This window comes from Mesoplodon densirostris, chromosome 5 (genome assembly GCF_025265405.1).
Source record: "Mesoplodon densirostris isolate mMesDen1 chromosome 5, mMesDen1 primary haplotype, whole genome shotgun sequence".
Lineage (NCBI taxonomy): Eukaryota > Metazoa > Chordata > Mammalia > Artiodactyla > Ziphiidae > Mesoplodon > Mesoplodon densirostris.
This window is the reverse complement of record NC_082665.1, coordinates 804,749-827,101: the sequence shown is the minus strand read 5'-3', so window position 1 is coordinate 827,101 and position 22,353 is coordinate 804,749. Positions and strand designations below refer to the sequence as shown.

At 63.8% G+C, this 22,353-nt stretch overlaps 1 protein-coding gene across 1 annotated transcript; it reads left to right on the top strand.

Annotated features, from left to right (window-relative positions):
- Positions 1–1,358: 1,358 nt before the first annotated feature.
- COL6A1 (collagen type VI alpha 1 chain) lies at positions 1,359–21,715 on the top strand. The gene is made up of 35 exons (XM_060100327.1): positions 1,359–1,588; positions 2,109–2,238; positions 3,697–3,897; positions 4,431–4,590; positions 4,747–4,875; positions 4,972–4,992; positions 5,126–5,146; positions 5,223–5,267; positions 6,094–6,147; positions 6,704–6,748; positions 6,848–6,874; positions 7,067–7,093; positions 7,190–7,234; positions 7,534–7,587; positions 8,015–8,077; positions 8,875–8,937; positions 9,035–9,088; positions 9,176–9,211; positions 9,468–9,530; positions 10,970–11,032; positions 14,809–14,871; positions 15,578–15,640; positions 15,759–15,809; positions 15,931–15,966; positions 16,323–16,385; positions 16,581–16,646; positions 17,166–17,201; positions 17,784–17,820; positions 18,009–18,017; positions 18,277–18,410; positions 18,702–18,811; positions 18,948–19,131; positions 19,230–19,410; positions 20,168–20,197; positions 20,328–21,715. Exons 1-35 carry the CDS (start codon positions 1,492–1,494, stop codon positions 20,948–20,950), a joined length of 3,084 nt encoding a protein of 1,027 aa, XP_059956310.1. The 5' UTR covers positions 1,359–1,491; the 3' UTR covers positions 20,951–21,715.
- The last annotated feature ends 638 nt before the right edge of the window (positions 21,716–22,353 follow it).

The window sequence follows — 22,353 nt, the reverse complement described above, 5'->3', positions numbered from 1 at the left end:
GGGGGCTGTGGGGATGTTGACCCTGCCGAGGCCGGCCCACCCCTCGGGACCACCTCGCCCGGCGCTGCCGGCTGGGAAGTGTGGGTGTCCCTGTGCCCCCCTCACACCCGCATCCTCACTGCCCAGCGGTGTCTGCAAATGGACCCTCCTGTCCCACAATCGGCCAGAGGCCCGAGCACGACTGTCCCTGTTTCTCCCCATTTCACAGACAGGGTGAGTCCAGAACCGCTCGGCAGCTGGGCCCCTGCTGTGGGGAGTCACGGCTCAGGGTTTCACACAACAAATTCTGATTTCACCTCCAAAACCTGCGAGAACATCAGTGCTGCCGCCTTTGCAGGTAAAACAGCTCAGACCTGGAGAGACCACGTGAGCAGGTAACAGCCTTGCAAGAGGGGCCGAGCCCCCTTGTCTGACCCGGAAGCTGGGTGCCCCGCACCCAACCCCGAAGCACAGAGAGAAGTGCCCACAGCATGGCCTGGGTGAGACCAGTGGCAAGTAAAACTACCCCCACGGTTAGCTCACAGAAGATTCAGAACGTACGTACGGGGACAACCCTGGAAGAAATCCCACAGCTATCACCGAGAGGTATAATTCCCAAAGGGTTTCTCAAAACTCCTTTACTGTGGTTATACGACTTTGGCATGTCTTTAAACTATAAAACAATTTGGCTGATGTTAGACAAGTGGTAACAGCTCCAGCTCTGGGAAAGATCTTCTAGAATGTTCTCTGGGGCAGGGGTGGGCCTGGCCACATCCGGGGCCCACCCCTGCAAGGCCCCGGGGTCAGGGCTCTTCACACCTGTCCTCAGAAGCAGGGTCTCACCCTCCTCTCTCTGTGTCTCTGTTTCTCTGTCTATATATGTATTTATATGAAACAAATGCACGTATAGTTACCGTTCTGTGTTTTTCCAGAGCAAAAAAACGAAATCATCTTTCGTCAATATGTACTTGACTAAACTATGAAGAGATATTTCTACGAAGCCTCAGAAGTCAGATCAATGGATTTGAAATGTTTACACAAACAGCACCGTGATTTGTAGAAATCGGTGAGCGAGTGGACAGGCAAACAGGCCAATCAATCCCACATGAAGGTTGGAAACAAAACGCCTCAGGGAAATTCGTCTCAGGGCTCGCATCCTTTTCAGGCTTCTTCAGGCTGACTTAGTAGGAGAACTGTAAGCAAATAAAAAAGTTCCCGCAAACCAGGGAGGTAAGTCCTTTCGCAAGTGGCGTCCGGGGTTCAGAGCCTCTCGGGCTCCAGCTCTGGGAGGGGAGCGTGAGTGACTCGCCCGGAGCTGGGAGAGACCCCGCCCTCCGGGCCCCCGCCCCAGCCCCTCCCCCCCGCTCCTCCCTCCACCCTCCCTCCCTCCTGGGCTGAAACTGGCCGAAGGAGAGCAGAGACAGCTCTCTCTCTCTCTCTCTCTCTCCCCGGCCACTGTCGCCTGCCCCCTGCCCCCTGCCCCTGCTCCATGGTGACCCGCAGGCCGGTGACATGAGTCTGCCCCGTGTTCTGCTCGCCCTGCTGCTGCAGGCCTGCTGGACCACCGCGCAGGACGATGTGGCAGCCTCGAGGGCCACCGCCTTCCAAGGTGAGTGGACTTGCCGCGTCTGGGACTCTGGCCTCGGCTGCCGGGCGAGGCCGGCCTGGACCAGACGTATCAGCTGTGATGCCCCAGTGGGACCCCAGCCCCCTCCCTTGCTGCCCGAGCGCTCAGATGCCGCGCGGCTGGCGAAGGACCCCGACAGGAGGAGGCTGAGCCTCACCCGGGGCTCAGCCCGCAAAGCTCCCCGAGCGCCTGTCCTCGGCTGGTGCTGCCCCCTCTCAGCTCCGTTTGATTCCTTGCTGGTGGTCAGTCAAGAAACACGGTCACCTGTCCCCACCCCCCCTCTTCTGAAGGTCATGCCCCTGGTAGTTTTAAATTCAACTTGGAAACGCGGTAAGAAAACGGCCTCAGCTGTGGTGAAGGGTGGACTCGCCGCCCTTCCGGGAGGGTGGGCGTCTGAGGTGCTGCAGGGGCGCTGGCCGGGAGGCGGCTGGTGGAGGACTCACCTGGGGAAGGTGGGCACAGGGCGTGAGCTGCAGGCCCCCTCCTCCCGTTCCCGGCCCAGACTGCCCCGTGGACCTGTTCTTCGTGCTGGACACCTCTGAGAGTGTGGCCTTGAGGCTGAAGCCCTACGGGGCTCTGGTGGACAAAGTCAAGGCCTTCACCAAGCGCTTCATCGACAACCTGAAGGACAGGTAGGACCTCTGTCCTCTTGGGGACGGCCGGCCTGGTGTCGCCCCTGCCGTGGCCCGGCAGGCAGAGCTGAGCCTCAACCTGCTCGGCTGAGTCCGCATCTGAGAAGGGTGGTGTCGGCCGGGCCACTCGAGTCCCCGACCCGAGTCTGAGTGGATCAGATGGGCCAGGAAAAAGCTGAGTTTGAGATGGAGCAGGCCCGTCGGCCGGGAGGGCAGAGGGGGCAGTGCTGCTGCCTGGGCTCTGGGCCCCAAACCCCGAGGAGGAAACAGCTCCCCACTTCTACAACTGAGCGGGCGTGGGGAGCTGACCGAGGCCCTGTGGGTCCGCCCCGTGTCTGGAGGGGGTGCTCCCCGCCAGCCACCTGGGCACCGACCACTGCCCAAGGGGACGGTCAGAGCCCACACCCCGGACCCGAGGTCCCAGTGTCCCCCGTGTCCAGTGTCCTGGTCGGAAGGGCCACCAGCCCAGTCCTGAGTTTGGGGGCATCATGCTCCATCCATCCGTGCATCCACTCGCTCACGGGGGAGCCCCGGGCAGTGGGTGTGGCCGAGCACAGGACACGCCTGCAGAGGGGCGGGTCAGGGCCCGGGGGGGGGGGGCGGGGGGGCTCAGCTCAGACCAGGCTCCTCCCCCTCCCTCACCTGCACAGGCCCCACCCCTCCTCCCACCCTGTCCCTGCTGACCCACTCACCCACTGAGCAGCTGACCCAGGCGCCAAGCCTCCCACCCACCAGAAGGGGCCGCAGGGACAGAGGACAGGTCTGCCCAGTGCAGGGACTGTGGGACTGAAGCCCCAGACCTCCCGAAATGCCCGGGTTTATGAGGCCCAGGGAGGGCCCCGGTGTGGATGTGCCTCGGGGAGGGGGCGCCACGGCAGCCCTGCAGCCGATCGTCCCGCTCCAGGGGGCTCTAGCCCTGCGCCTCAGTTCTCCCACCTGTGAACTGGGGGGTTCTTCCCGCTGTCGGCGTTGGTTCTCCAAAGGGGCCTCCGTCACCCGTCTGCTGATGGGCTGGGGGCCTGGCCACCCCCGGAGACCATCGACTGAGGTGCCCAGGGCAGAGAGAGGAGGCCACTCAGATCCAGGGGTCCCCACCAGTGTCCCTCCCCTGCCCACCGTCAGCGGCCCCACTGCTGTCCATGGAGGGTCTGCCCCCCACCCTGTGGCCCTAGAGTAGGGTCTTGGCACACAGCTCCTCGTCTGAGGCCCTGGAGAGCCGGGGACATGGTGGTCACTAGCTGGCCGCCCCTGCCCTGTGTGGCCCCTGGCGCCAGGACCCAGGGTCTTAGGGCCGCTCGGGAAGCCCAGGCCGGGGCCCGCAGGCTCCTCCCTCTTGGGGCGAGACGGAACCGGCCGTCTGTCCACCTGTGACGTGGTGGCCATCCTGCCTTCGGATGGACACAGTAGGGAAGCAGGCCTGGGTCTGGGGAGGGCCGCTTACCTCCGCGGGGCCCGCAGGTACTACCGCTGTGACCGCAACCTGGTGTGGAACGCGGGCGCGCTGCACTACAGCGACGAGGTAGAGATCATCCGCGGGCTCACGCGCATGCCCAGCGGCCGTGACGTGCTCAAGAGCAGCGTGGACGCGGTCAAGTACTTCGGCAAAGGCACCTACACGGACTGTGCCATCAAGAAAGGGCTGGAGGAGCTGCTCGTGGGGTGAGCGCCCGTGCCCACCCAGCTCCCATCTGCGGCCCCGCAGCCCTCAGAGGCTGCTGCACCTCCCTGATCGCAGCCTGGTCGGCCAAACTCCAGGGCTGCCCGCTGGCAGGCCAGGCTCTGGTGCCCAAGGTCCCCAGGACCAGTCCCACTGGCCAAGGGGGTCGTGCTGCCGACCGCCGCCCAGCCTGCCCTGTGCTGCCAAGGTCGCTCTCCACCCCCCTGTCCTTCCTTCCAGTGGCCCACTGTCGTCTCAACTACTGAAGGCAGAGGGGACCTGAAATGTGATCCCACAGAACTTTATTTTCTGTTTTAATGTCCTTTCCTATAATCCCACTTATGGCCGGATCAACACAGAGAAACAGGAAACACTGCCTTGGGTCTGGGTCTCACTCCAGGGTTTCTAGCCCCCGCCCCTTACCTCCAGTCTAGGGATCTCAGCTCTGCGGTTCCAATGGGGCCCTGAGCTGTCAGGGTCAGTGCTGGCCTGAGGGGGCCAGGCTGGGTGGTCTCACCTCTCCCACCTCCTGCAGGGGCTCCCACCTGAAGGAGAACAAGTATCTGATCGTGGTGACCGACGGGCACCCCCTGGAGGGTTACAAGGAGCCCTGCGGGGGCCTGGAAGACGCTGTGAATGAGGCCAAGCACCTGGGCATCAGAGTCTTCTCTGTGGCCATCACGCCTGACCACCTGGTAGGATCCCTGCCGGGCCTACGTTAGGCGGGGTGGGGGGCGCGGGTACAGGCACAGCCTGAGGGACGGGGGGCTCCAGGGGAGCAGAGGTGGGGAGGGGCCCGGCGCTCCCACTGTCACCAACGTTCGCCCTTGTTCTGGTCGTATCCACACCAGGAGCCACGTCTGAGCATCATCGCCACGGACCACACGTACCGGCGCAACTTCACGGCGGCCGACTGGGGGCAGAGCCGTGACGCGGAGGAAGTCATCAGCCAGACCATCGACACCGTCACGGACATGATCGTGAGCGCCGCCCCGCCCTCCCCGCCGTGACCAAGATGCAGGAGCTCCTGTGCCTGGGAATGAAGATTAATTTGACTTTTCTCTTTCACTTTTCAGAAAAATAACGTGGAGCAAGTGGTAAGGCCCTCCTACCCCCCGCCCCGCACCATAGCATCCCCGGCGCCCGTTTCTCCACCAGCAGGCTGAGCACGGGCGGCCGGTGCGGCTGTGCCTGGGCTCTCTGACGTGTCCCCTGTCCCTTCCTCCGCAGTGCTGCTCCTTCGAGTGCCAGGTGAGTGGCCCCCCACCCTGCCCCGGGCCACCCCGGCTCTGCCGCCTCGCGCTCACCGTTCTCTTGTGTCTTGCAGCCCGCCAGAGGACCTCCCGGGCTGCGGGGCGACCCCGGGTATGAGGTGAGTGGCTGCGTCCTGTCCGTGCTTTCCTCCTTGGGGGTGGGGGGAAGCCTGGGAGAAATGTCCCTGCAGCCTGGCACCCAGGCGTTAGGGATGCGCTGGACCCCAGGCAGGGGTCCTGAGCGCTCACCGCCTGCCTGTTGTGCTGAGCAGGTGCCCCAGCCGCGGGAGAGAGTCCAGGCGCCGTGACCCCACGCCGATGGGGCAGCCACGGGCTGCTGTGGGGTGGGGCCCGCCGCTCCGGCCTCTTCCCCATGGGGGAGGGAGCAGCCTTTCTGGAGTGACCACCCCTGTGGCTTCGCTCCTGGAGGTGGGCCCCCCGTGGGATGGGCAAACATGGGCCCAAGGCCAGGACTGCTTCGTGTGGAGGTTTTGGAGAACAACATTAGTTCCCAGTGTTCACAACCAGGGAGCTTGCTCGTGAAAGTCCAGATTTCTGGCTTTTCCTAGAAAGTGTCAGGTGTGGTGGCCGTGGAGCCACATGGCTACCTCCCCTGGGGGCCTTCTGCGCCCCACCCACCCCGCCCGCCCCTGGGAGCCCAGCACAGCAGCAAGAACAGGAGGAGAGAAAAGATTCAGGGGTCACTCCAGCCGGCGCCGGGGCAGCCCCTGGGCCCAGTGGGGTGTATGTGGGGGGGACTGTGGACCTGACAATGCAGATCCCAGGATGGGCCACGAGAAAGGTGCCTGAAAACCACGTTAACACTAGGGACCAGGTGGAATAGCTTTTTAGACCTTTTTTGTTAGCAAGTAGAGGGTCCTTCTCACCAGCTTTTTAGAAATAAATGAAATTTGTCCTCTAACCTTGATCTGCTCTGTATTCCAGGGAGAAAGAGGGAAGCCAGGGCTCCCGGGAGAGAAAGGAGACGCTGGAGACCCCGTGAGTGCTGAGCCCCTGACCAAGGGGGGGGGATGGGGGCGCTGAGAAGCCAGAGGCCAGGGAACCAGGCTGGGGAAACTTTCAGAAGGATGGCTGGTTTCTGAGCACCATCGCCATGTGGCCTGACCCTCAGAGGACACGGCCCCCGTGGGTGGCGAGGACCAGGGAGCACACGGCATAGCCATCCTTCCAGCACCCCCTGCCCAGGAAGACTCCCCATGCCCCTCAGGTGCCCCCACAGGCCCACCTGCTCTCAAAAGACGGGGGCAGGGGGCAGCCAGCAAAGTCCCAGGGCCTCTGCTCAGCCACGGCCAGTTTCCCCTCTCCCCGTGGCCCCGGGGGCGCTCTGGACCTCCGCCTCCCTGGAGCTCCGCTGAGAGACCCCAGGAGGGGGCGGTGAGGCCTTCATAGCAGGGCGCTTCTCAGACACAGGTCAGTGGTCAGCCAGCCAGGTCTCTCCAGCTGACCGGGCCTGAGTAGGGTGGAGAGTAAGCAGGTTGGATGGGGGCTGCCCCTGCCCCCAGGGGTGTCTAACGCACCCCTTCCTCTGTTGCAGGGAAGGCCTGGGGACCTCGGACCCGTCGGCTACCAGGGCATGAAGGTGCGTCTCCCCCTCCTCTACCACAGCCTTTCCTGGGGCCTCGGCATCGGGCCTGGGGCGCCCCTCACAGCCCCTTTCCCTCCTCTGTTTGCTGTCTAGGGAGAAAAAGGGAGCCGAGGGGAGAAGGTGAGTGACATGAGACTTTGGGGGGTGTCCCTCGGGGCACAGAGTGGCCCCCTACTCTGGACAGGGACGATGCTGCCTGTTCCCGGCGTGGCTGGGCTGCGATGAGCTGGGTGGTGGGGAGGCGCCCTCCCTGGGGACCTCGCCCCACGATGGGAAGACCAAGCCCCTCACCCTTCCTTCCTGTCTCCTCAGGGCTCCAGGGGACCCAAGGGCTACAAGGTGAGTGTGGCCGGAGGGGCACGGCCAGTGGGGACACTTCCCTGTGGGGTGCGGTCTGACCTTGGTCTGACCTTCTTTGGTTTTTGCACTTTGCAGGGCGAGAAGGGGAAGCGTGGCGTGGACGGCGTGGACGGCATGAAGGTCACCCTCCGCTGGGGGAGGGCTGGAAGTGGGGCCCGTGTTTCAGGAAGGGATGGTGGGCAAGGCTGGCCACCCCAGGGAAGGTGGGTGGGTAGGGGTCTCAGGTGTGGCCACCCCTGGGCAACTCTGAGGCAGCATGAAAGGCAGGAGACGTTTCCTGCCAAGCCCCAGGTCCCAGTGGACCCCAAGCCACCTGGCCAAGCTCAGAGCTCCTTCTGCCGGGTGGGGCTTTCTTGGGAAGGGGGTGGGTGAGCCAGAGCTGAAAGGCTTGACCACCAAACCTGCCTTCCTCCTTGCAGGGGGAGACGGGGTACCCTGGCCTGCCAGGCTGCAAGGGCTCGCCCGGATTCGATGTAAGTCGCTTTCTCTCACCGACATTTTAAGACTGTCCTCAAGAGTGAAAGCTGCCTCAGCCCTCCTGCTGACACACTAAGAAGTCACACGGGGGCCTCCCTGGTGGCGCAGTGGTTGGGAGTCCGCCTGCCGATGCAGGGGATACGGGTTCGTGCCCCGGTCTGGGGGGATCCCATATGCCGCGGAGCAGCTGGGCCCGTGGGCCATGGCCGCTGGGCCTGCGCATCCGGAGCCTGTGCTCCGCAATGGGAGAGGCCACGACAGTGAGAGGCCCGCATACCGCAAAAAAAAAAAAAAAAAAAAAAAAAAAAGAAGTCACACGGGCCATACCACGTGCAGACCTGCCCTTCTGGCTTGTCACTCACGTGTGTGCAGCCCAGTGGCTGCGGTTTCAGAATGTGGTCTGACTCTGCGTCCTCTCCCCAGGGCCTCCAAGGACCCCTTGGGCCCAAGGGCGACGCAGGTGCCTTCGGACTGAAAGGAGAGAAGGTCAGTGACTCGAGCCCGCGGCGGGCCAGGCTGGGGCTTTACGACCCACCGAGCATTGAGCAGAAATTCCTCCTGGAAGCAGGTTCTCGCCCCTAGTCTGGGGGCCAGGCCCCACCGCCCATGGGGGATGAGGCCTCGCCACTGCCCTTCCTGGGGCCGTCAGGGCTGGGGGTGGGACCCTCCGCCCCGGGGAGTGCTGGTCACTCAGCCTCGGACACGTCCTGTCCCCAACACACCAGCCGCCCCTGCTCGTCCATCTTCGGCCTCTCTGGTCACCTCAGGAACGTCCACGTAGCCCGCAGCCTGCGGGTCAGCCCAGAATCGATCTGCTCACGGGAAATCTAAACTCAAGAATAAACAGGGTGATGCTGATGCTGCAGTGGGCGGAGCAGTGAGGCATGAGGACTTCACGTTTTGAGTCTAATTCAAATCTGTTGCTGGTATTTTTTTCAGCAACAGGAAGTGCTGGGAAAGTTGGAGCAGTAACACGAACTCTGCCCCAGATGCGTCCTAGCAACGCACATGTCCTGGAGTGTGGGCCGAGGTCCCCAGCCTGGCAACAGTGGGCCTCCACTCATGAGAGCCGGGCTGGCCCCTGTGGTGGGCGGCATTTGAACCCAGGAGGCGGGTTTTGTGCAGAGATGTGGGTGTCTGGGGAGGGTCCTCTGCGTCTGAGGCTCCTGCAGTCAGTCAGGGACGGCGGCCTGAAGCCTGGGTGAGCAGGGCCAGCGTGGGGTCACTGGCCCCCAGGACGGCTGGGCATGGCCTCCTGAAGGCTGACCCTTGGATCTTTCCAGGGTGAGCCTGGAGCAGACGGGGAACCTGGGAGGCCAGGGAACACGGGGCCCCCCGGAGACGAGGTGAGCATGCACACAGCCCCCCCATACAGCGGGGTGGGCCCCGGCCCTGGGAGGGCCCTCAGGGTCAAGGACAAACAGTCTGCACTGTTGTCCCCAGGGTGAGCCCGGAGAGCCTGGTCCCCTGGGAGAGAAGGGAGAAGCCGGCGACGAGGTAGGAGCCCTCCTCCTCCTGATGCCCGAGCCTCAAGCAGAGTTCCCGACGCAAACCAACACTCGTGTTCATTCCTCTTAATTCCAGGGAAACGCGGGACCAGACGGACCCCCCGGAGAGAGGGTGAGTGGAGGTGCCCTGGGCCTCGCCACTTGGTGGCAGACGTGGACGGTGTGGCCAGCCCTGTGGTCTCAGGTGGACAGACCCCGGAGAGCGTGCTGGAGCCAGTGGGACCCCAGTCTCTGAAGGACGGGGTGTGAGATGCAGGGACGGCCAGCCCTGGCACCTGCTGGGGCGCCAGGCCCCGTGCCCAGGCCCCGAGCCCCCAGCCTGCACCGTCAGGGCTGTGGCCTCACCGCTCTCTGCTGCCTCCACACAGGGCGGCCCTGGGGAGAGAGGACCACGGGGGACTGCAGGTGCGCGGGGCCCGAGAGGAGACCCGGTAAGTCACTGTTCCTAAAGCTGGGACCCCATCCCCTGGGGGCAGAGACCGGGGCCAGGCCAGGGTCAGGCCATCAGAATCACAGGACACGCCACCAAGGCCCTCTGGCCCCTAGATGTGGGCGACCCGCGCCCTCGCCGCCTGTTTCCCAAATATACCTCCCGACACACACTTCTTGTGTGGGAAATGCCGCAGCTCCTGCCCCCGGGCCCTGCCCAGACCTCCAAGCTGCGTGGCCCCGGGTCACCTCCAGGGCCTGGGAGGCAAAGTGAGCTGGGTGCGGCTTCTCCACTCACGACGGATGACCAGGGAGCAGCCACCAGACACGCCGTGTAAGCACGTTCTCTGCAGCGTGGCTACCACCTTCACTCCGGCTGGCCCTGCGTCTGGCTCCACAGGGTTTCCCCGAGCTGCTGCGATTATTCTTTAGCTTGTCCTTTGTTTAGCAGCTGACTCAGCGAGCCCCTCCCGCCCCCAGGGCTCCGTAAACATTTTGCAGACGCAGCCTGCATTCTTCCGGGGACAGTTTCCCTTTGTTAAAACTTCAAGAGCAGGAATGTTGGAAACGGCTCAGTGGCTGCTGCTCAGCTCACCTCCAAGGCCCAGCGGCTTCACCATCAGGGGCCACGCTGGGCTTCCTCTGCCACGCGGTTAAGCGGGAAAGGCTGGCGGGACCCAGAGCATGGGCACCGAGTCAGACTCTGCCCAGCTGGAGGGGAGAGCGGGCCTCACCCTGTGGCTCCGGGGTTAGGAGGCAAGGACACTGAGCACAAGCCTCAGCTGCGGCGACGCCGCTCCCCGTCCGCAAGCACGGGACACCTCTCCAGGCTGTGCTCTCCCCCTGGGATGACACTCGGACGTAGGGGCAAATGCTTTTCCTCCAGCTGTGTGTCCAAGGCGTCCCGATGGGGAGAATGAGTTTAGCCAAGGCCAGGGTCAGGGGGAGAGAGGTTTGTCTTTCTGACCCGGGGCCCCCAGAACCCCACGCCCCGCCCTAGGCAGGGGTGGGGAAGGACAGCAAAGCAGGGACGATGGAGCTTTGACCCCCTTTCCGAGCCCAGTGCTTCAGGTCAGGAAACAGGACTGAAGGCCAGGCTGTGCCTCCAGGAGGTGCCCTGGACAAACGGGAGGGGAGGTATGGTCAGCCCCACACAGCTCTGGGCCCCGAGGCCAGGTGGACGATGAGATGCCTCCCGGCCTCGGGGGGGCTGCTGGCCCCTTGTCGTGGCCCCTTGAAAGCACAAGTCACCTGATGGCCAGGCACGTGGCCACGTTGTGGGAAACACGTGGACAAGCGTGAAAAGGAAGGCCGAGGCCGGCCCACAGCAGACAGCGGCCCTTCCTGGCTGTGTGGGAGCTGCCGGGCCCTGGCCTCGCCTGGTGGCCACCCGGGGCAGCTGCCCTCTTCCATCTCCACCTCAGCAGCTTTTCCTCTCCAGGGCGAAGCTGGACCCCAAGGTGACCAGGGACGAGAAGGCCCCGTTGGCGTCCCCGGAGACCCGGTAGGAAGCCCGGCTGCCGGGGGTCGGGGGGAGCTGCTGCCAGTTTGGATCAGCTCACAGATTTAGGGGGAGGTCTCTTTTCTCCTCTGACCTGGGGTGCTTCCTGCAGCGGCGTAGCCTGGAGACCTTGGGATGTCTGGGGTCGGGTGGGGGGCCAGGGTGGCTGGTGCAGATTGGTGAGCTGGGCCCAGTGCTCCCAGGGGAGCCCTGTCTCAGGGTGGGCGCCTGCCAGGATGCAGCCCTGAGTGCACAGAGCCCCATGCTGCCCCCAGCTCTGCCCTCAGAGTGAGGAGGGGTGCCCTGGCTCAGCTGGTGCTGGGGGAGTGCAGTGGGCTTGGAGGCCGGGCTGGGGCATGCGGGGGCAGGGCGGGCAGCAGCAGGGGCGTGCTGGAGTCGGGGGACCCTGGGGACCCCCTGGCCTGGTGGAGCGGGGTCACGGGGGACTGAGCCCAGACAGAGACATCCCACATTGGAGACAGGGTGTGTGAGCCTCTCTCAGTGTTTGGAGCCCAGAGGTGAGATCTGGCTGGAAACTGATTTGGGAGTGTTGGTGCACAGAAGGTTCTAGAATTCCTGGATGTGACCTTCTAGAGGCCATGCTGGGGATGAGGAGGACAGTGGAGACCTGAGGAAGCAGCGGGCTGGGTGGAAGGAGGGGGCGGGGGACAGGCAGGAGGCTGTGAGCGGCTGGGGGCGGGGCACAGGTGAGACGACCCTCCCCAGGGAGCATGATGCCCACCGCTGCTCTCAGCCCATCTTCTCCGGACCCCGGCCCGGGGCCAGCCACAAGTGTCCACGAGTGAAGGGTGGGGACAGGATGCACGCAGAGGCGAGGCAGTTTGGGATGCAGTCCGCACTGGGCAGGCCTCGGCCAGAGGGACACCGCTGGTGGCCAGTGCATCCTGGCAGAGGTCAGCAGGGCCTGCTCGAGCTCCAGCCGGCCCTGGGGTAGCACAGGAAGGGGGGACACACAGCCTGGTGCCGCCCTTGTTATGGGGGTGCTGGCCATCCAGTGGGGAGACAGACCACACATAGTGAGGACGTAGCAAGCTGACCTATGTGCGTGGTGAGGACGCCTGGCTGCAGAGGTAGGTCCCACAAGGCCCTCGACCCCGCCGGCCGCTTCCCGTGGGGTGAGGGCTGCCCCAGGGTCCACGAGCCCCTGAGGGCCCCTGCGATTCGGGGTGCTGCCGGGCTGGGCATCGGCCGGCTCTGCCGCTTGACCTGCGATGCGGCGGGTCTTCCTCGGCGCCCTCGGAAGGGTCTACTTCCTGCCCCTCCTCGTCCCCGTTGACTGTAACGAGATTGTCTGCAGTATTTTGCTTTACAGAAAAATACTGTAGGGAGTCCCCTGGTGGCCTAGTGGTTAGGATGCCAGGCTTTCACTGCTGTGGTCCGGGTTCAATCCCTGGTAGGGGAAATAAGATCCCGCAAGCTGCATGGCACGTCCAAAAATAAAGAAAAATACTGTAATAAATATCAACATCCATCTGCCGCTCAGTCAGCTCATCTGTCCATCTGTCCATCCATCCATCCATCATCTATGTACATGCATGCATCTATCTGTCCATCCACCCATCTGTCATCTGTCTATTCATCTATCACATATCTGTGGATGTGTGTATCCATCCGTCCATCCATCCATCTACCCACCCAGCCGTTCATCCATCCATCCATCCTGAAGAACTTCCAAGGCTATGTCCAGAATGTAAGTTCTTAGCAAATTTTCTTAGCCCCAGTGGGGTATGTGTGAGTTGATATTTGCCAAATCATCCTACCTACTTCTCTATCTGGCCCCCACTCACACTCCCCCGAGAGTGTAAAATAGGATGGCTCCCACACCTTTGCCAAGATGAGCTATGATCAGACTCCTGATGTGAGCTTTTTCTCCCCTCTTGCTCTGACTGTTCGTGGGTTTACGGGCCAAGCGCGGTCTCTGCTGGGCTGTTGAGGCAGCTGTTCATCTCCCACCGGTATCTGTGTTTCCCACGTTGATGCCGTGGGGCTCCATCCATGGTGCAGACATTTTGTCAGTTGTCATCTGCGTCCTGACCTTGTCTATGGTACCTTGTGGTTGAGGATGTTCTGCTCGTTTACAAAGATTTACAAATGCGCTCACCCCTTTTAGTGTATTTTTTGCTTACGTCTTTGATTTGTCTGGAGTATAGACTGTGGGGCTGGAAGAGGGGTGAGCTTGGCCTGCTTGGCTTTTTCGGGGAACGGCCAGCCTGTTGTCACAGCACACGTGACTGCAGTCTTTCCCGCTGATTGAAATGCACTTCCGTCGTGTTGAAACCCCCTCACCCATGTGCACCTCTTTCTGGTCTGGTCACCCCTCCTCTTTCTATTCCCACCCAGTTCCCACGACTGTAACTCATGTGGCCTCAGGCCGGGCTGGGCCTGCTGCCTGAGCGGCTTCCTGGGCCCCTGCCTGGGCCCCTGACTTTCCTGGACAGGAACCAAGGAGCAGTAACTGCTCCTGGCCGGTGCTGCCGGGACAAGCTGCCCGGATGACCCAGGTCTTTCCTGTGGCACCTTCAGGGAGTCATTCAAGACTCTAAAGGCACGAAACTCTAAAAGCAGGAACCGACGCTGGGGTTCGTGGGAGCATCCCAGCAGCACTAGTTTTCAGTCATAATAGTCACTGCAAAGAAAAGGAAACGACCAAGAGTGTGGGGAGAGAGGGAGGCCCCACCCCAGGCGGTGGGGACCCCAGGCGGTGGGGACCCCGGGCACTGCTGGGGGTGGCTGCCCCCTTTGGGAGGGGGCCCTGTGTCCCCCCAGCCTGTGAGCGACCGGAGACGGCCCCCTCCCGACCCGTGGCTCCCGGCCAAGGAGGCGCTTGGTCACCTGGACATTCGACTTCCAGGCCTCCAGGCTCTGGCTTCTGTGCCCCGCCCTCCCGACCCCACCACGGACCACAACCGACTCCAGGCCCAGCAAGAGGCTGGCTCCGACCCCAGGGTCCATGCAGGGAGTTCTGGGAAATGTGTTTTCCCAAATCCCAGGAAAAGGCAGTGGAGAAACAGAGGACAGGGTCCCGTCGTCCCGTGGCGGGCCCAGCCGTCAGGCCTTGCCCATCCCACGCCCCACTGCGGTGGGCGCCCCCTTCCACCCGCGAGGGTGCCGGCTGCCCACAGGAGCCCTGCCCGAGTTTGGTCTTTCTGTGTCTTAGGCAGGTCCTTGAGTCCCAGTTTCCCAGGAGGCACTACCCGGGACCAGGACGTGCCGCTTTTCTTGCCCCGAGGCAGGTCTCGGGGCCCCAGGCTGACCCCCTGAGCCTCCGTGGCCCCGTGGCCAGCGTGCAGGGAGCGTGATGCTGGCGCTGGCCGAGGCTCACAACCGCGCCAGCTCCCGAGCCGTGGCCACGGCCGGACCCCTGCCCGGTGTGGGGCGGCAGCGCTGCAGCAGCCGCCTGGCCGAATAACGGGCGTCGTGCACATTTGTGACGGGAGGGCAGCCAGCAGAGAACTCACGAGAAGTGCCGCCTCATGACGGGGCCCAGGGGATGGGCCTCTGAGTCCAGGGTCCTGTTGGTGGGCCCCAGGGGGGCAGGCAGGCCAGCAGCCCCCTGAGTGACACACGCTTGCCCTCTTCGCTGGGGCCTGGCTGGGGGCGTCTGCGCAGTGCTCAGGGGACTGAGAGCCTGGACCTGGGAATGCAGGGGTCACCTCCAGAGAGGAGCGGGGATGGAGCAGCCAGCAAGCGCGGGGTCTGGGGCCTGGGGGGCTGCTCTGGGGCAGAGGGGGACCGATGACTGTGTCCTCTCTCTGCAGGGTGAGGCTGGCCCCATTGGACCAAAAGGATACCGTGGCGACGAGGGGCCCCCAGGGACCGAGGTGAGGAGCCTTCCCCGCCCCCCATCCTAGGAGGGGCCAGCCCTGGACCCAGACCCCATCCCGTACCCAGCGCTTCCTTAGGAGATCCCCCCAGGCTCCTTACCTATTAAAACTGTTTCATTTCACCTCACAGTATATGTGACTCTTAGGACATTTAGAAAATGAAGAAAACTACAAAAAGAAATCTAAAACACCCACCCAGAGATAAACAACATGAACAGTTTGGCTTATTTCTTTCCAAATGTCTTTTTTCTTTCTTTGCATATTATGCCTTATAAATTTGACTTGGTAAGGTTTTTTTGTTGGTTTTCTCATCAGGAGCTCAAACCTTAACGGTTTTTCAACACGTTGTTGGCGTGCTCCCGTTGGCCACGCCTGTAGCTCTATCTGCTGGTTCCTCCACCCCCACCGGATGGGCTCTCGGGTTTGAATTTCCTGCAGTGACCCCGTGGGTTTCTGTCCCTGTTCTGGTCACTTCCTCCTCGGGTCACTCCCTGGGTGGACCACTGGGCAGGTGTGGCCTCTAAGGCCCGAAGGTTACACGGCCCCCCAGGGTCACCGGTTTAAAAACCCTTCTTTTAGTTGTTTCTGTGCTGCGTGAAGACGTGTTATTTTATTTAATTGTCCCTCTTTCCTCCAAGAGGCCTTGTGCCTCTGAGCCTGTGTGGCTCGCTGCCTGGTGTCCACTTCATTTTCTCCTCCTTAGGGCCCCGGAGGAGCCTCAGGGCCCCCAGGGCCCCCCGGAGACCCTGGGCTGATGGGCGAAAGGGTGAGTGACGCAGGGCATAGGGCACAGCCCTGGTAGGGGGGCTGCCTGGGACCCCAGAGTCCAGAAGCGGCCGGCCTGGGCGAGTCCCACAGTGACTGGACGTGATCTGCTCTCCCAGGGTGAAGACGGCCCCCCCGGAAACGGCACCGAGGGCTTCCCCGGCTTCCCTGTGAGTGCCCCCCAACACCCCCTTTGGCCAGTCGGGCACACAGGGGCTCCGTGGCTAGGATTGCCCCTTGTGGCCCCCCGCCATGTCAGAGCCTGGCGTGACTGTCCTGCCTTCCCTGCAGGGCTATCCGGGCAGCAGGGGTCCTCCCGGGATAAATGTGAGTACACGCCCGTCTGCTCTGTCGGCCCCTAGAGCACACGTGCACGTTCAAGCACATCGCTCCCACATCTGAGCAAACACACACGAGTGCAGAGGCACACACATGTGCAAACATTCACACACGTGCAGACGCACTGCCCCCCGCAGCCCAGCTGTCGCCAAGGCGCCCCCACCTGCGTCTCCGTCTCTGGAAGCCCCGCCTGGCCCCGGGTGGGGTGCCCCTGCTGACACTCCCCTCAGGAGCCGAGGGCTCCACCACACCCCCCAGAGCCCTGCCCTCCCCAGGAGCCCAGGCCCGCAGCACCCACCCCAGACCCTGGGCCCGGCTCCCCCTAACCACGTGCTCCCCTGCAGGGCACCAAAGGCTACCCTGGCCTCAAGGGAGACGAGGGAGAAGCCGGGGACCCCGGAGAGGACGTGAGTGCAGAGCCTGCCGCACGCTGTGACATCCGGGGTCGGCCTCGGCCTCCAGGGCCCGGACCCGAGGGCTGTGGTGGCTCCGAGGGCGGCTGGGCATCCGGGGCCGAGGGTGCGGTGGGCAGGCTCGCGGCAGGGGGTCCAGGGGCTCCGGCCACGCGTGGCGGTGCCTGCAACACCGTGCTGTCCTTCCAGAACAATGACATTTCTCCCCGAGGCGCCAAAGGAGCAAAGGGCTACCGAGGCCCCGAAGGCCCCCAGGTGCGTCGGCGGGTGCGGGCAGGTGCCCCACCCAGAGGCTGGGGGGTGGGGGCGGGAACCTGGGAGCCAGGCTCTGGGGAAGGGCTCGGGAGGCGGGGCTTCGGCAGGCAGGATGAGGGGGAACGGGCAGTTTCGGGGTGGGAGGCTCAGCAGGCAGGGGTGGGCAGAGAAGGGGAGGGTGGGTCTCCAGGTGAGGCGTGATGGGCACGGCAGGGCCCAGGGTAGTGCCTGGGTGAGGCTGGGCACCCTGCCCCTCGAGGTGGCGCCATTAGACCCATAGGGACACTGCCCCGGGCGGTGAGCACCCACAGACCACCAGGAAAGGGCACATTAGACAGCTGTCGCCCTGCGGACGGAGGTGGCAGGTCCCCCAGCCCTTAACGTGCAGAAGCCTCAGCTGCCCCTAGTGTTCGGGGGCCCCAAATGGAGGTGGGGTCAGCCGAGGGCTCCCGTCAGACCTGCAGCCCAGGAATCGGGCGGGGCCCCAGCGTCCACCCTCTCCTGTCCTTTCTCTGACAGGGACCACCAGGACACATGGGACCACCAGGGCCAGACGTAAGTGGGGTGTCTGTGAACATCCTTGGGGGCCAACTGCTCTGGCCCAGGATCCTGGGAGGGTGGGGAGCCGTGATGGCGACGGGGGGGGGACATGTGATGGCCACAGGGGGGCACATGGTGGCCGTGGGGGTGTGATGGCCGCAGGAGACATGTGATCACCATAGGGGCACATGATGGCCATGGGGGAGCATGCGATAGCCACTGGGGGGACACGTGGTGGCCACAGGGGAACATATGAAGCCGGGGGGGCACATTATGGCCACAGGGTGGACATCTTATGGCCACGGGGAGACACGTATTTGCCCCCACAGGAACATGTGATGGCCACGGGGGGGGACGCGTGGCCACATGTCAGGGACCACATCAGGTGCTCGTGCCCTGCAGGCAGGGGCCTCACAGAGCAGGGCACACCATGGGAAGGGAGACACCCTGCCCAGCCCAGCCCCTCTGTGGTCCCAGCTGTGGTCCCAGGGGATGGGGACCTGGAAGGCTGGCGTCACCCCCAGAGCCTGGGGCAGCCCTGGAGGGGTCACAGAAGGGCCTGTTCTGTCTCATGGGAGTGTCTCACCCCCTCCCCAGGAATGCGAGATTTTGGACATCATCATGAAAATGTGCTGTGAGTATCTCCACCTTCGAGTAACTGTCCTAATTAGAAGGAACGTCCTGCCACAGTGCTGGCCGGGGTGAGGCAGGCAGGAGGGCAGGCGTGTGCCCACCCACGAGAAAGTCCTGACGGACCGGGGAGGGCTGGCTGGAGGGTTTAGTCTAAACGACCATGTAATTTCCTCTTTCTCCTCTTCCCAGCCTGCTGTGGTGAGTGTTACTCTTCCCCTGGTGTTTTTAGCTTTCGAGTGGACTGACCCCGTGGGTGGTGGAGCCCCTCGCCCACACTCCCACAGCCCTGGGGTGCTGGCCCACCTCGTCCTCTCCCCGGTCACTCACACAAGCAGGCACGGGGGGACGGGAGTTCTCCCCAGTGCCCCCGGGTCCTCGAGGCCCTGCCCCTTGGGGCTGCCCTGCTCTGGAGGGGTCCTGGGAGGGGCCCCGAGGCTGAGCCCGCCCCCGCCCACAGAGTGCAAGTGCGGCCCGATCGACATCCTCTTCGTGCTGGACAGCTCTGAGAGCATCGGCCTGCAGAACTTCGAGATCTCCAAGGACTTCATCGTCAAGGTCATCGACCGGCTGAGCAGGGACGAGCTGGTCAAGGTGAGGTGCCCACCCTGGCCTCGCTCGAGGATGGCGCTTCCCAGGAGGGGTCTGTCCTGACACCAGAGTGGAAGGGCCGGGTGCTGGGGGCCGTGGGACAGATGCTTTGTTTCTCGAAAGCCGAAGCCCCCAGCCCACCAGAGCGTGAGGGTCACCCTGGGGGCCCGGGGGCCCGGGAGCTGGTCCAGCCTGGGACAGGTGGTGGGTGGAAGGGTGGCCCAGGAGGGGCATGGGTGCCTCGGGGGCCCCTGGTGGGGGCCGCTCCCGACCGCGGCTTCTGTCCCTGTGCAGTTTGAGCCTGGGCAGTCGCACGCGGGCGTGGTGCAGTACAGCCACAACCAGATGCAGGAGCATGTGGACCTGAGGGACCCCAACATCAGAAATGCCCAGGACCTCAAGGAGTGAGTGCGCTGCTCGGAGCCGGCCACACACGGTCCCCAGCGGCCCCCCAGCCCTGCCCCGGCCCCCTGACCCGTGCCCTGCCCCCAGCACCCTGGCCCCCTGACCCCCACTGAGGGCGGCGCCGTTGCCCCACAGAGCCATCAAGAAGCTGCGGTGGATGGGTGGAGGCACCTTCACAGGCGAGGCTCTGCAGTACACCCGGAGCCGGCTATTGCCACCCACCCAGAACAACCGCATCGCCCTGGTCATCACGGACGGCCGCTCAGACACCCAAAGGGACACCATCCCCCTCAGCGTGCTCTGCGGCCCTGACATCCAGGTGGGGCGGCCTCCATGTCTGCGCTGCCACCCTTGCGCCCTGGGGCTCGGGGGACTGTCCCCACCGGGGGGCCACGCCAACACTGCCCCTCCCCCCAGGTGGTCTCCGTGGGCATCAAGGATGTGTTCGGCTTATCCGCGGGCTCCGACCAGCTCAACGTCATCTCCTGCCAAGGCCTGGCGCCCCAGGGGCGGCCGGGCATCTCGCTGGTCAAGGAGAATTACGCGGAGCTGCTGGACGACGGCTTCCTGAAGAACGTCACCGCCCAGATCTGCATAGGTGGGCGCAGGCAGGGCCCCCTCGGCCCAGACGTGGTCCTGCTCTGCTCTCACGGTGACCTCCGGCCACGGGAGCCACACACCCACAGCCAGCAGCAGGCCTGCGGCCCCCCCAGCCGCTTCCCGCTCTTCCCCGAGGAGGCCGTGGCCTGGCTCCCTCGTGCCCCCCAGAGTGTGGGCTGTACCGCCTCTCCCGCCCGTTGTCCTGGAGCCATGAGCACACGTGTGCACTGGGGTCTGAGGCTCGGTGCACGCCCAGGTGCGAGCCGTGCTTGGCCTTGGAGCCTGAGGCCCTCAGAGGTGCCCACCTAAGAACATGCTTGCCATGTCTATCCGGGCCTGGCCCAGGGTCAGAGCTGAGTCCATGGTGCAGACAGCTGGTCGGCAGCCAGAGAGAGCTGCAGGGTCAGACTCGGGGCCCTAGCCCTCCCGGTGGGCACGTACTCAGCCTCGTCCAGGGACAGCATGGCCCGGGGTCTGAGCTGCAGACCACCCTTCCTCCTCTCTGAGCCTTGGTTTCCCCATTCTGGGAAGGAGGGGTGCCTCACTGGGCTGGTGCCTGGGGGACCGTTCCATCCCTCAAAGGCCCCCTCTTGAATAAAGGACACCCCTCCTGGTGGGTGTAGGGGGGCCAGCTGTCCAGGAGCGTCAGCTGTGCTTCCATGGAGATGCCAGGTGTCCTCTTGTTGGGGAGTTACAGGTGGAACAGTGGTCTCTGAGATCGCTGGGTCCATGCTGTGGGGTTTTCTCTTTTACAGACAAGAAATGTCCAGATTACACCTGCCCAAGTGAGTACCGGGGGAGGGGGAGGGGCTCTCGGGGTGGGGCACCAGGTGAGGAGGGTCCGGAGGCCACAGGGCGGGTGGGGCCAGGCTGTCCGGGGCCTCGGTGTGTGCTCACAGCCGCCCCTGCCCCCAGTCACCTTCTCCTCCCCGACCGACATCACCATCCTGCTGGACGGCTCGGCCAGCGTGGGCAGCCACAACTTCGACACCTCCAAGCGCTTCGCCAAGCGGCTGGCTGAGCGCTTCCTGACGGCGGGCCAGACGGACCCGGGCCAGGAGGTGCGCGTGGCGGTGGTGCAGTACAGCGGCACCGGGCAGCAGCGGCCGGAGCACGCGGCGCTGCAGTTCCTGCAGAACTACACGGTGCTGGCCAGCGCCCTGGACGCCATGGACTTCTTCAATGATGCCACCGACGTCACCGACGCCCTGGGCTACGTGACCCGCTTCTACCGCGAGGCCTCGTCCGGCGCCGCCAAGAAGAGGCTGCTGCTCTTCTCCGACGGCAACTCGCAGGGCGCCACGGCGGCCACCATCGAGAAGGCCGTGCAGGAGGCCCAGCGGGCAGGCATCGAGATCTTCATGGTGGTGGTGGGCCCCCAGGTGAACGAGCCCCACGTGCGCGTCCTGGTCACCGGCAAGGCGGCCGAGTACGACGTGGCCTTCGGTGAGCGCCACCTGTTCCGCGTGCCCAGCTACCAGGCACTGCTGCGTGGCGTCTTCTACCAGACGGTGTCCAGGAAGGTGGCGTTGGGCTAGCAGCCGGGCCACCGCCACTGAGACGGAAAGTGAGAAGGCGACCCGAAGGTTCCTGACCCACCCGACTAGCTAGGTTTTTTTAAAGGAAAAGCTTGAAAGGCCATGATTTCAGTGCTCTGTGTTTTGCCGGCCCCTCTGAGCGGGGTGTTGCCGCCCCTGAGCCTGGGCTCTGCCGGCCCCCTCCCGCCACCCACCTGAACCTGCACCGGAACCGCCCTGTCTCGCGCTGCCTGTCAGGCTCCCCTAATCCCAAGTCAGAACCCCTAAGCCTGGTTTCTCTTTCCTTCCTGGGGTCAGCTGTCACCGCCTCCCCTCCCCCACTCCCTCGTAGCTTGACTTCTGCGCCACGGATCCTACAGCATCCTTCACGAAACACCCACACCTAAAGTCAGGTCTCCCAGGGAGCTCGCACGCGCTGATGAGCCTGAGCCCTGGTGAGCCGACACCTCCTCCCGAGGCTCCGGTCACTCACCCCCGACCAGCAGAAACCGCGACGCCTCCACCCTGTGTCCCAAAAACCCCAGAGCAAAGGTGCTATCCTCCCCCCATCCCCAGCCCAGGATGCAAAGGCCTCGCCCCGCCACCAGGGGCAAAGTAATGCGTTTCATCAAAAACAAGCCAAAGTTCTTTTTCCTCAAGGAAGTGATTGGTTCTACATTTTACTGAAGGCCTTCCTGGTACTTTAGTTTTACTTTTACTCCTTCCTGTGTTTTTTCTCAACGGTGTCCATGTCGGCGACTTTTCTAAATAAAGGCTGTCACTCTCCTTTCCGCGGTCATCTGTCCGAGGAGTTAAACCCACTCGGCGTTTGCACTTTGCACCAACAGGAGGACTCAGAGGTGCTTGGAGCGCCCCACTCAGAGCCAGTAGAGATGCCTCCCGCCTCTTCCACGTCTGGGGCAGGAGCTGGGAGGGGCCCTGACAGCCTGGGCTGCAGAATCAGAAGTGGATTCAGTGGGGGAGGGCAGCTGGAAGAGCCAGTCAGATCCAACAAGATAAATCCCCAAAAGGGCCAGTATCCCGGCATCAAAAACCAGCTCGGGGGCTTCCCTGGTGGCGCAGTGGTTGAGAGTCCGCCTGCCGATGCAGGAGACACGGGTTCGTGCCCCGGTCCGGGAAGATCCCACATGCTGTGGAGCGGCTAGGCCCGTGAGCCATGGCCACTGAGCCTGCGCGTCCGGAGCCTGTGCTCCGCAACGGGAGAGGCCGCAACAGTGAGAGGCCTGCGTACCGCAAAAAAAAAAAAAAAAAAAAAAAAAAACCCAGCTCTGGCCTTCTGGAGGGGCTGGCAGATTTGGGCCTAGATTCAGAGCAGTAAGAGGGCCTCCCCCAGGAAGGGTGGGGGGCTGCGGGGGTGTGTGGGAGGGGCTGCAGCTGAAGAAGGAGGGCAGGAGTCCGAAGCC